This window comes from Patella vulgata, chromosome 5 (assembly GCF_932274485.2).
Source record: "Patella vulgata chromosome 5, xgPatVulg1.2, whole genome shotgun sequence".
NCBI classification, from domain to species: Eukaryota; Metazoa; Mollusca; class Gastropoda; family Patellidae; genus Patella; species Patella vulgata.
In genome coordinates, this window is record NC_065883.2 from 56,241,590 (window position 1) to 56,256,007 (window position 14,418).

At 31.0% G+C, this 14,418-nt stretch overlaps 1 protein-coding gene across 1 annotated transcript in view; it reads left to right on the plus strand.

The window, feature by feature from the left end:
* LOC126821426 (muscle-specific protein 300 kDa) overlaps window positions 1-14,418 on the plus strand; it is a 187,512-nt gene that overhangs the window by 146,647 nt on the left and 26,447 nt on the right. Inside the window, exons 111-122 of the mRNA XM_056100862.1 lie at window positions 207-533; window positions 1,817-2,122; window positions 2,342-2,647; window positions 5,434-5,574; window positions 7,907-8,071; window positions 8,290-8,469; window positions 9,247-9,411; window positions 9,662-10,009; window positions 10,155-10,358; window positions 12,259-12,549; window positions 12,815-13,027; window positions 13,460-13,561. Coding sequence (XP_055956837.1) covers window positions 207-533; window positions 1,817-2,122; window positions 2,342-2,647; window positions 5,434-5,574; window positions 7,907-8,071; window positions 8,290-8,469; window positions 9,247-9,411; window positions 9,662-10,009; window positions 10,155-10,358; window positions 12,259-12,549; window positions 12,815-13,027; window positions 13,460-13,561 — 2,748 coding nt within the window. The remainder of the gene's footprint in view (window positions 1-206; window positions 534-1,816; window positions 2,123-2,341; window positions 2,648-5,433; window positions 5,575-7,906; window positions 8,072-8,289; window positions 8,470-9,246; window positions 9,412-9,661; window positions 10,010-10,154; window positions 10,359-12,258; window positions 12,550-12,814; window positions 13,028-13,459; window positions 13,562-14,418) is intronic.

Consider the following 14,418-nt stretch of genomic DNA (forward strand, 5'->3'; position numbering starts at 1 on the left):
AATACTATTACCTGATGTGTATGCAAACTTTATTTATGACAATTGAAATATTGTCAAGACTTGACATATGTTTTGTGTAAGTTTATTATTATATCATTGCAAGACAGAACAAAGCTGTTCAGAGAAGCTTGCATTGTCATTCAAAATTTGTGAACTTTTTTATCATTTTATTTCCACAGAATGAATTTTTTATTTAATTTCCACAGAACTTATTGTCTGATTTAGACAATTTCAAAGAAGAATTGGACAAACTTCGCAGCAAAGGAGGCGATATTGTTCGACATTCATGGGATCCAAACGAAAAACAAACTGTACAGAGAAACCTTGCTAATGTTAATCGGCAGTGGAATTCTGTCCAAGCTAAAGTCGCTGAAAAGACAAGAAAACTCAATGAAGCATCTGAACTCCATACTACCTTCCAAGAAGCTACTGTTACTATAAAGCAGTGGGCAGATAAAACTGCTGTGCAAGTAGGATCAGACATTGATTGGTCAGACTTTGCTAATGTAAGAGATGATTTAAAGACAACAAAGGTATGTTGAATTAATATTATAAAATGTGAAGACAAATCAGACAAAATAATGTAATTCGAGTTGAATGAGTCTGCAGTGTAACTTATAATTTCAGTTATTAGAGAGGTTTTGCAACTTTGCATTTACACTTACATTTACATTTAGACAGTTAAATGTCATCAGCACACGTCATAAAAGTGTTTCCGAAAGATAGCAACCTCCATAACTGTTAGATCACAACATTTAGCTAAACTTTGTTAGATTTATATAATTCAGTCCATAATTTTTCTCTAAATCATGGTTTTCACAAACTAAAACTGTCTCCTTCATGTAGACAAAATAAAAAGAGGCTGAGACAAAAGTTATCTCATCTTTAACAATCTATCTGTGATGAAGGCCTATCGAGATCGTTGACCAAGTTTGTGCGCCACTTACTAAGTGTAACTGTAAGAGTGAATATAGCGAAATGTCATAATGTACAGTTTCCACTCACACTTATCCAAATCTAAATGTAAATCTAACTGTTAAGTTGCGAAACCTCTCTATTATTGTTTACCCAATGTAGTTTATTTTACATAAGATCATGATGCTAAATGATTTATCTGTCATACTGTAATAGAAAATTTAAGATTCAATCATCATGGAATATCATAAAATCAAGACCAATATCACTCCTTTCACCACACTTGATTAATTTAAGTTCAAAGTGAAACTTTGATGTATTTGTACTATATTGTTTATTAACAACCAATAAGACTGGTATAAATGTAAAAGCAAAATATGAACATGTCTTAATATAAGTGTTATTCTTTACTTTGAAGCATGTTTCCTTTGCTTTTTACCAGATAACAATAATGTTATTATTATTATTCTATTGTCAAAACATTCCAACATATTATTATTGTATTTTATTGCTAAAATATATTTACCATCATTCACTTAATCAACCTGCTGAATATTCATTTCTATTGGCCGTTCAAAGAAAGCATAATGAGCAGGTTCAATATTTGCACTTTGGGTCTAAGAAATCAATATATTAGTTAATAGTAATATTTGGCTAGTGATTTATTAAGGGTTCATATTAATATCGATAGAAGATAGGATAATATACTGGACATGTCTTATCTCTTACTTTCTACTCACCATGTATTATTAATATACTCCAGTTAATAAAGTGAATATTTACAAGACGATTGATGGTATGTCTTGGTTAAAACTTTCAGCATGACACAGAGTGTTTAATTAAAATGCTCTGTAACTCTGTTCACCATCAAAGTATCATTTAATTAATTGTATCTTTCTAGAGGGTTTCTAACGATATTGCACAGAGCAGAGAAAAGTTGAAAAGCCTCAAACCAGTTGTAAAACAATTGAATCAAGTTGTTGACATCGAAGAAGTGAACACAACAATGTCAACTTTAACACAACAAATAGAAGATCTGCATGCCCATACAAACACAAAACTTAATACACTACAAGACGTGAACACAGAGATAGATGCATATGAAAGAGAAATGGAGGATGTTACAGTGTGGTTGGAACATGCTCGAACAGTATTATCCAGCCGTGACCTATCACATGATATGAAAGAAGAATTACATTTAAGCGAGGTATTTATTAGTGTATCATTTGTGAACATAGAAAAATTGCTCTACAAATGAACAGAATTCACCATTGTTTGTTTCTGGGACTAGTGTTATTGATTTCTTTGACTAATGACCAAAATCAGTCTTGTTCAAAGTTTTGTTTCATTTTGACAATCATTATACTGACCTGTTTGAGATTACCTAATATACTTTTAATAAATGCTTTTATTCTTTTGCTTACAGAAATTGTTAGCTGATGCTACAACTAACAAAGAAAAGGCGAAAAATATTGTACAGAAATATAAAGAAGTACATGTAGATGTTTTTCCAGCCCATGGATCTAAAATTATAACAGAAATTTCTCAGTTGGAAGCAGAAGTCAGTGATCGTGTTGAGCAGCTAACCACAGCAGTTGATGAACAGGAACAATATCAAACAGAGTTATCAACCCTAAACAATGCTGTACAAGAAGCACAACAAAAACTATTGGCCTCTCCAGTCATGGCCTCAAGTGTGGAGGCACTTAAACAACAGATAGCTGAGCGAGATGTATGTACTTTATATGTTTACTATGTACTTATGTAGCCCATGTGCTGTAATGGACTTGAATTGTTGAATAATATTTGATATAAGTTTCTTTAAAAACTCAGAACCTAAGCAACGAATAAAGATTTCTATTTGTTATAGAATTGGCATCTTGCATGACAGACACTATATACAGGATTGTACAACCCAATAGATAGCCAATAGTCTAATAATAAAAGAGGCTTGCAATTAATAGCATATTGCCTTGGAGTTCATCTCATTTGATTTTCTGATATGGAAATGGTATCATTATTTATATTTAATATGCCTTTAGAAATAATCCAATAGATTAGCTTAATTTCTAGTACCTAATAAGTGCTTGATATTTTATTTTAATTTTGGTAACAGGAATTTAAAAGATGGTGAATGTTTATAAAATGCATGTTGATATAATGTATGTGTGCATGTTAGTTAACACACCTGCTTGCTTTCAGAACTTGGCTGTTCAAATCAAGAACTATCAGGATAGAATTAACAGCTTAAATGAGAAAAGTCGACAACTTGCGGAAAGAAGTCGACATCACTACCCTATGTTTATGCGACGGCGTTTCTTCCCAGATTGTAGTGGTCATAGTAGTCTAATTTCGAGTTATAATTCCAGAGATTTTAGTAGTCTGCCTATTATAGGTCATAGTCATTTTGATAGTGGTATAGACAGCACAGGGCTTACATCATCACGGTATTCAGATGTTTCAGTTCAACCAGACTTGTCATGGTCAAATATGTCTGACAAATCTACAAATACTATGAAAAGTGCCAAAATTTCAAATAGTGAAAGTGCTTTATTTTTGCAACATGATACCAGTATAACTCATGGAAGTGTGCAAAGTTTACCTGCAACAAATTTGAGGAATGTAAAACTTGATAATGTCACTCAGAAAATAGTCCCGCCTTTAGAACTAGGCAGTGAATCGGATATTGAAGCTTCACAGCAAGATTTTTTATCTGAAAGAATTCCCAAACAATCCAAATTATACAGAACCTCTTCAGGTGGAAATATATTTTCAAAATCATCCGGAAGAAGCAAGGTAACATTTGGAACTGAAACTGGAAATACTCCATCTAAATCTTATGATCCATCTTTTACAAAAACATTAACATCCTCAAAACTTGTTTCTGTAGGAGACCATTTGAATTCTCAAAGTTTAGCACCGTTACAGAACAAATCTTTTATTAATAGCTCTATTTCCTCTCCTAATATTTGTTCTACTCCGGTTTTGGGTGTAAATGAAAGAGATACAGCTTCTAATCGTGTTATTGGTATGCGACGTAAAATGTGGAATTCTACAGGAAGGGTGGGTAGAGTATACTAATCATCATGTGTGATGGTGAAAGGATGTATGCTTATAATCTTCTGCTAGTGTCCTAATCCTACTTATATGTCAGTTCTTTTTACACATTCCAACAATTATAGCAAGATAATATCAATCACAACATCATATTCAAATTTTCTGCTCTGATTATGATACTTCAAAGAGCACACATTGTGACTACTATGTAGATTATGTAACAATTCTATATAGAAACAACATAACATTGATATTTAGTTCAGTTTAAACAAGGTTGTTTTTGTTTCATTGTGTCCATATTATACTGTAAGAATTTTATGCCATATTTTCCTTGATTTTTAAATAACTGCAGGAATAAACCAGAATGATCTTATTCCGAAAAATGGTACTAATTTCTTTAAGACTGTTGATTGTTGTATATGTCTCTACTTTTACTGCCTTATTCAACTTCATACATATCATCAATTCAGTTTGATTCTTCAAGCGATATTTTTTCAATTGTCAAACTTATAGAAGAAAATACTTTTAACAAATTCTTATATCTGCAACTCTTTGCTTAAATTAGTACAACACTTAATTAGTAATAAGTTAATTAACACACTACAGTGTAGCGGTAAATATATTTGTAGATCAATATTAAAGACCTTTTGCATCGGTGCAAAAAGGAACACGAAAATGATAACTAATCATGTCTAAAGTTTTGTCTTATTTTACTTTATAGTGCAGCTTTTTTATTAAATATACCAGTTACCGTATATTTAAATCATCAGAAATTTTATTAATCAGACAGTATTAATACAGTAGAAGTTAAGACAAACATGGTAAATCATAGCAAAAAGAAATTATTTTAACTAATCGTGATATACCTCATTGTTTCTAGCTATTTTGCATAAATCGATTATTTAAAATATTTACATTCAAATCAAAATGCAACTTTTTGGGTGACGCAAAATATTCAATTGGGGTTTTTTTTTTAAGAAGATCCAAAATGAAGTAGGATTTCACATTTTATCACATTCTGTACACAACCAACAATATACATACAGCAGTATAGACACATATGTGAATCCAGCACTTTATGCTTAGAATTCTGTACTTTTCGAAAATGGGTGTATAGGATGGCGTCACAAGTAGGATGACATGTTCATTCTCTTACCAATGCAAAAGGTCTCAATAAGATTATATTTATTATAAATATATATTACACTTAATCTCCATGCTCAGTTTTCAATCTTTGCTTTATTGCTTGTTGTATATATTGGATGTATAGTAGTATGTTGCTATTTTTTTTTTATCATAAAGCTAAAAAAATAAAAAATGAATATCATAACTTATGGTTTGAATTTTGCATTTCCCCACATGTATTCTTATTTTAATTGTTTAGCTTCGTCAGAATGCACAAAATATTATTGATGGCATGTGGGTCTATATCAGTATTAACAAATGTTTACTTTTAATAAGATACCACAAGGTCCCGAATTACCAGTTCCTGACAGTGCTGATCAGAAGAGTTTGTCTGTGAGTGATTTGGCACCAGGTATAGATGCTGGAGATAACCAATTACAAGAATTAAATAATTCATGGAACAGTCTTCAACAACAGGTACAATGCTACATATTTATGTATCTGTATATCTGATTGTGAATGTGCATACTAGTAGAAGCTATAAACTCCTAAAAACCTTGTTAGGCCCATGAGACAAACATATAAAAGATAAACTTAAAATTCAAATAAAGGGTTATCTCTTTTACAGTAAGTTTTTGAATTAAATGTCAATACACTCAATTCCTGAGATGTTGTATATTTACTTTTGTGCAAATTATAGACAAATCAACTTAGTAAATCATTAGTTCCATTTCATGATAAAAAAAATGTTTTGAACATAATTTTTTATTTTGTTTTTTTTTCAAAAAAACAAGTATAAAAAGATTTGTTTATATGGCCTTGAGCTAAATTCAATTTTTTTTTCAAACTTTTTTTCCTTACACCCTGTTTAAACCAAAGGACCGATTGAGGTTTTCTTGTATTTTTACAAAATGGTCCAGTCACTAAGATCACTAGAAGGATTGATAATAGTGGAAAAAGTAGGAATTGGAATGCATATTCATTGTCTCTATATATGTAACTACTAACCATCAAATTAGCTACACCATGATTACTTATTAAGACAATGGAAATAACGTTTGGGGTTAATAGTGTTTTGTTAAAATGATCTTTATACTTGGCCGTAATAAATTTATGCTGGATTGTGCAATGTTGGTATACTGCATCAGAATTGGATAATGCAACAATACTGCATTTGACTTGGAATATACTTGAATTAACATTTGGTAGTGCAATCCTACTTCATTCATGCCTGTGTAAAAGGTCCATGTTAGGCTGCTCAACCGGGATGACAAACTGACTGAATCCGATTTTAAACTGACAGAGTAGTAATTTACAGTGATTTTTTTCTGGTCAGTTTCTATTGACTTACATCTGGTATTGAATGTCAAGGGTATTATTTTGTTATTTGACAAGCACTTTCTTCCAGGAATGCTTTTAATGTCCATTTGTTACAAGAAATATAACAAATTTAATTGAAAACTCTTATTGATAAGTAGAGTACAGGTATAGTAAGAGTTAGAGAGTACATATTTTATAGGTGGCATTATATTGATTAATAGAAAATGGTTAATATAAAAGCATTATGTTTGAATAAGTTCATTGTTAGACGTTTGGTTTTGATGTTTATGATGTACGTAAAGTTGGTCATTGGACTAATGTATGGTCTTTAATCTGGGGATTATAAACTCAATAAATAGACAAAAATAATTCATTTCTACAATAGGTCCTCATTTCCATTTGAATTATAAACACCTTATTTATTGTGAGAACAATATAGAAGGACTTCCAGTCTGAAGATATCTTATAACATGATGTGTGTATAGTAGCAACATGGCTGCATAGTAATCATATTAAATATCTAGTAGAAAATGGATTTAATACTGTATCATGATTATTCCTTTTAGGATATCTATATATTAATAAGATCTTCCCAGGATTTAAATTTTTTGTATCTGTGATCTAAGAATAGAATTAAGGTACAATAAGGTATGATATTGAGTTCTATTGGGATTTCAATACGTCAGTCAAAACATGTTCTGTACAATTTAGGGCAACGATATACCACAAGATTTTAAACCAAGGTTGTTTAAGAGGAAGTAGTAATTTCACCAATAAATTGACCATCCTTAATTTAATATATAATATTCAATTTAATCCAATTATTAAAAACTACTAAATGTATTCTGTGACTCATAGACTATTTCTTATGAACTAATGTAGAAAAGACTGCATTGCTTTTTTGACTTTCTCATTGATGTTAGATAATCATATGGTATCAATATTATCACATTGCATTGTGGCACATTTTCTTTTATCACTGAATATTGCCATGTGATTTAAAAAGAAATAAAGTATCACTTTGTCAAATACTAAATGTTAGCTTCAAAGGAGCATTCAAAGAAAAAGAACATTCATTCACTGGGCGAATTCAGTCATGGCTTTTGGTTCATAAAGAAGTCTGCCATCTGATAAAGCCCATAGCTGTCTGGATGGATGGTAAAATTGTAAAATGTTGTAAAAAAAACTCTTAATTATCAAGATATTTGGAACAAGTTTTTATTTTAAATCATCCTACAATTAACAATCAGTGAAGACTATAAAGAAATAGGTTTTACGTGTTCATGCTTAAGAGTACCAGTTATAACTAGCAGCTGAATTCTGTTATTTTTTAAATTAACGTTTATCATTAAATTCAGTGTCCATAAAATGGTAATTTTGACAACATATGAATGTCTATTTATAATTTTAAAAATTCAGCTTATGGCCCCTAATGACTTTTTGTTTCTTGACATAATGAGGCTTATGATTGTTAATATTATAACTGTAGGCTAATGCTAAAGAGAAAGAATTACTGATAGCACTAGAACAACAAGAAAATTATCAGAAGTCTGTTCAAGACGTCACCAGTAAAATGGAGAAAATACAGTCTTACTTATATCAACATCAAGTGAATTATTTTGAGAATTTAGATGATCAAATGAAAGAACATAAGGTAAGCAGAACGTAAAAAGATAACATATCACAATCCTAGTGAAATTATGTAATTATTGCACACTTCATACCAAAACCAAGGCATTCCCATCAACATTTGTGTCTTCAAAAGCAAGCATACCCTGCTTGATTAGAAAAGTTTGCATACCGTCCCTTCTGTATGTCACCTGTTAAAACCTGAAGGTAAAATAGAGGTTATGTTGAATGTTATATTTTTAGCTGATGTTAGCTGATATTGAAGGTATACGTAGTGATATTAGTAAAGTTAGAGATTATGGTGTTTTTGTGGAAGCAGCTGATCCAGAGGGATATAAAACTGTGAAATCAACCTTGAATATGTTAACGGATAAAATAGATAATTTACATGATATGGCCAAAGATAAAGATATAGCATTACAGGTTAGAAACTTAATCATTTTCTTATCTGTGTTTGAACATATATATATATATGCAAGAAATCTTGTTAACGATATTAATGTTGTACAAGCAAGGTTATTCTTCTTTGTTAAGCTTATACTTCAATCCCTGAATAATTGCTAGAAATGTTGTTGAGTGTCTTATTATTGTTCAAGCAAGGCTGTTTTCTTTGTTAAGCATACTTCAAACTGAATAAATGCTAGAACGGTTAAGTTGCATATTTTTTTGCAATTTTACAGTATATTAAACATACATTATGCAAGAGCTAAATCTGTTTATAGGAGGTCTTTCTTTAGGCCTGAAATGTTATCTAAATTATTAATTAGACATTAATTAACCTATCCAGACCATAATCTACTCTAGATGGCATCACTAGCCTGCAACCTTTAGTGGATTATGAGCCGATTTACTGCATAACTTTCCTTCACGATTTAACGATTAAATGGATAATCGAGACTATGCTGTTTATCGTACTGACTTTAGTAATGATGATCGAGGCTAGGCGGAAATTTCAATCGCTTAGTTCTCGGTTCATAGTGGATCAATTTGAATGAAATTTTCAGCAAATTGCCTTTACATTATCTAGTTATTAACTATTATGGTGGGAACTGCCAACTCGTTATCACATCTCCCATAATGTATCTTTAATATAAAATATATATTTATTAATATATATTAATTCTATGTGCTTTTAATTTATCCACAAAAAGGTCCTTTTAAAAGTGAACAAGATTATAATTGTATCATTTTCTCTAACAGACCGCTATTGGTGATCAAGCTCAACATCAAGAAGAATTAGAGAGTTATGTAAAAAAAATATCGGAATTAGATAATTGGTTAACGGAAATGAGAGTAGAACACTCAGAGAGTGGATTAGAAACTGATAGTTTGCAAGATTTACAAACACAGCTTGATAATAATAAGGTTTGATTTAGTTTGGTTTCATTTTCATTCCTTAATTAATGTCTGTAATGCCTGATCTGTTTAGATTGTTTGAACCATAAAAAAATATTTATTTGTTTGAAGGAACAACTTAAAAGACTGGTGTGTATAGTGCACAATTAGGTCAAGAGTAGAATCTAAAACTAAAATAAATAAGTATAAATTGTTCATCATTTCCATGCTACATAATTATCTTCTTACATTTTGAATTTTTAATTCTGGATTCTTGTAGGTTTTACAAAACGACATTAACAGTAAACTACATCTGATATCAGATTTGGCTGTTCAGTGTGATGGTTTATGTCAAATGGAGCCTCCTATTTCTGCTGAAAAACTACGCAATCAACTAGCTCTATTACAAAACCAACTCAGTGAATTCAAACTATCAACAATTGAGAAACAATCAAACTTACGTCAAATCATTAAAAAAGTAGAGAAGAGAGATAAAGAGATGACAGATTATGATGAAAACATTAAACAGTTACAACAATGGATGACAGACTCAAAACAAATGACCCTACCTCCTAATAATGAAGCCCAAATATCAGCGCTAATACCTCAACAAACACAATTACAAAAGGTATATATATATTTCTTTTAATTTTTAAGTTGAATTGAATGCAGTTTTCTTAATTTGAATTGTTAATTTGCTCACTGAAAAACTTCAATTTATTGTTTTGTACACATTTATAAGTGTAATGATGTTTTAATTTTTGTTCTTGTAGGATTTACTGACTGGTATAAGTGAACATAGACTACTATTAAGTGATATTTCTGTGAGTGGTCAGAAAATACAGGAAAATTCTTTAACCAGTGAAGCTAGGAATACCAACACCTCAGAAGATATGCAAGCTACATGGGAAAATCTAAAGAGAGATTTAGCTTTGAAAAAACAAAATTTGGAAGACAGTATAAAAACAAAACAAATGGTAAGTTTGTGTCAGATAAAATCACTTCAACCAAAGGTATTGAGATCGTGCAAGGTCTAATGGATATGTGAGGTCAAAGATTAAGAATTATTAGGAAATTGATCTTTCTCAATTTGAACTGCATTTGTAATAAAGGGGCATAACTCTTATCATTATTTAAGCAGAAGAATTCATACCACAATTAGAAATCACATGTCGACAAAATATTCAAATCCCGTACTTAATAAAAATAGGTGAACCTCGCTATTTTTCACATTTAATTCCTGTACGGTATTCAATTCAAACCACAATTAAAAATCACATGTCAACAAATATTCAAATCCTGTACGTAATAAAAATTGGTGAACCTCGCTATTTTTCACATTTAATTCCCATACAGCATTCAAATTTATGTCAGTAACTTTCCTACAAAATTAAGCATTTTCGTATTACATTGAATGAAAGCTTGCTGATCCTGCTTCGGCATCAAATTCACAACCGTAATATCCCTTCAAAATTATGTGTCTTCGTTTATACGGCAGCAAATGAATGGTGAACTTCCGAAATAAGAATAGTTTGTGATGTCAGAACATCGTTTTTTCTTTATAAAATATCAACAAAATATTCAAATCCATGCATAATACAAATAGGAACACCTCACTATTTTTCATATTTGATTCACGTATGGTTATGGTATTCAAATGTATGTCAGTAATATTCCTACAAAATACGCTAGAATGAAAGTTTGCCGATCCGTACCTGCTAGCCACTAATATTCCTCCAAAATTACATGTCTTGGTTTATACGGAAGCAAATGAAAGAATGGCGTTCGAAATAATAATACATGTGGTGATGAAAAAACACCATTTTCTTCTTCATAAGTCAGTATTTTGAAATTACATTGATAGTTAAATCACTCGTAAAAAGGCATAGCTAATTTCAGCGTATGGTGTATGTGACTCATAGCACATAGCTTCATAGTAAGCACTGCCTTATATGTTAAGCCACTGTGGATGAGAATTTATATATGGAGTCTTTAAAGACGTAAAGGATAATATCCCTTACGTCTTTAAAGACTCCATATATAAATATTATGGCAGACAAAATGACTGTCCATTGATTTAGGGTGTTATATACTCTTATGATATGTGACATCTCTAACTAGTTTATAGATGCTGTCGGCTCACATCAATGCAATTAATGTGTCCGACAATGGAGAAACCACGAGGTAAACACGTGGATTAAAATTATAATCACTTTTATTGGATTGATTCTGTTTAAAATTAGATTGATGAATTGTCCGACAAAGGATTAAGTCAGTCAATCATGGCAGATTAAGTAGTTAATCAAGGTAGGTGTAGCCTATACACGGACGGTATAACCCGATAAATACGTTGATCACTTAATTACCTAATCAATCCAGCCTATTACCAACGATAACCGGGTTGAGTGGTAGTTATACACTCAGTACACTATATTAGTTTTGGAATTTGGAATATTCACCATGTTTTGATGTCCGATTGTGCATATTCCCGTTTGGACAATTTTGGGCGGTGGAAAATGGCGTCGAACAAGTGCAGAATATACGGGCGAAATCCCATCCTTGGTCTGAATTTGTCAAGGGTTGGTGCCAGCATGGCTGACAAGGAAAGTATTTGAAAATGATGAGGTCTACAAATAAACAAATTGGTGTACATATAAAAGATCCCTAGACAGTTAAAACTTGAAGAAAGGCAGACAGAAAGGTTGCTGTCCATGGAAAAATTGAATTACTTCCACTGCACATGTATCCATAGATCAAAAGTACCATATTTGAGTCTCAAAATGGGTATTGTGTTGATGTGACCTTAAACACTACTCCATTTCTCATTATATAAATTTCTTTATACATTTTTAATAGCTATTGTTTACATCTTTACAGGGTGTAAGACGATCTAGTATACAATATAGACCATGGACATATAGTGAAGATACAGTATCAAGTACACAATTAGCAGATGTACATCAAATTATCACAGATTTAAATACTAGTTGGAGAGAATTACAGACACAAGTTGTGGATAAACAGTTACGTTTAGATCAAGCTATAGCCTTTCAACAACTCTATCAAAATGCTCTACTAAGTATATCTGGTTGGTTAGATTTAGCCGAACAAAAATTATTTTCTGCTGATTTAACCAAATCCACTGACGAACAAATTGAAGAAAATCAGGTAGCAATTAGTTTTGAAATCTAGTCTGTTTTGTTTTAAATTTGATTACCAAACTGTCTATAAATAGGAACAACCAGATCTAGATATACTAGCTTTAATATTTTTGTTTTCAACAAGCTTATTGGCAACAAATTGAAAGTTAAACATCAGTTTGACACATCACAGAAAATTTATATTCATTACCCTGTAAATCCTAGAAAAACTGACCTTCAATTATTAGTGTAGTACTAATTTTAATAAGTCACATTTTTTTTTTTAAATTCAGGCTCTTCAAACAGAAATTCAGTCTCTACAAAATGAAATATTGTTGATGAATCAACAAGCTCAAGATCTTCTATCGCAGACTAACATACAACATGGTCAACTTATAAAACAAAGTTTAACTAATTTGAATACTCGTGTAGCTATGTTAGAAACACATGCAAGAGACCTGGGCACAGAATTACATAAAATAAACTATAAGTGGAAGAAATATCAGGTAACGTTATTGTTTTATAGAATTTGTTGATGATAAATTAGGATCCAAGTGATCCGTTTGAATAGAATTCTCTTTAGTTTTAAGTAGACCCAATAATAGTAATTAAAAAACAATAGTATGTCAATAAAGAAGAAAGATTTATTCTACCGGTAATAAAAACAAGCTCTATATCAGAGTGTTTCTCAAACACAATGAAAAATAAGATGAAACAACATGATAATCATATCTTGGCTGTTAATAAAATAGTTTTCTTATAGAAAGCAGGAACCAGACAGATACATAACTGATGCTTTTCCACTTGCATTACGCCAAATTGGTTTGCGGTATCAGTATCAAGTATTATTTTCTGTTACCGATAAACCTAATGTTCGCTGGGTGAAATCATTTTGGAGATTTCTCCGTAAAATTTGCAATATTGATTTTAATTTCTAGACTGTTGTTGTTGACTGTAAGAAGAAATTAGCAGATACTCAATCTCTGGTCTCACATCATTCACCATCCACATCTGTTGAAGATCTTACTGCTCAAATACAGGTAAGAATTAATACAAATTTTTGTTTTACTTTTATAGTCAGTTTAGTAACAAATATAGCTGTATCTCTTTACAATAAACTAATGTGTATTCTTGTGTGTGAAAGTAATACTAACCTGTCCCAATTTGTGTGAATAATAAAACTAAATTGTAGAACTAATGGAACAGTCTTGTAAGTTATATAGCAAACAGTAGCGTATGAAGGGAGTACGAAAGGCATGGAACCACAAGATTTTTAAATTACTTAAATTCACATTAAATGGTTGGGGGAGGGGGCTGTGATAAGGGGAGACACATACCCCTTCTAACAGATTTATTTATTTCAATATCCCTTAAGCAGCATGATTAGATAAAGTCAGTTAATTTGCATGTCCCATAAGATAATGAAATATTGGATATTCCCTGCTTCCCTAAATACACCACTTGTATGATTAGTTCAGTGATAAACTATTTAACAAATTGATATATCAGTATTATAAAAATCCTCTGAAGTAGAGATGTACAAAGTTTTAGCTGTTGTTTTAAGTTTGTTGTACACAAACTATTAAACTATTTGTTTATCAATCAGTTCATAGATCTCAATGTTGATGAGTTACCAGTAAGTCAAGTATATTTGTATTATTTCTTGCTTCATCACAGCACACAAACATTAATTAGAACATCATACACAAACCTCAAAACTACTTGTATCTGCTTGTATTTTAAGACAAACTTCAAAGTAGTACCATTGAATTAGACATTTGCTGTAGGTGTTCAGTTGGCTTAGACGACTTATTTAGTTAATTAGTTTTGAAATAGACTAAATGTTAGCACTTTATATTAGATAGTGTTTAAAATATATTGTGGGTTATATTAGACA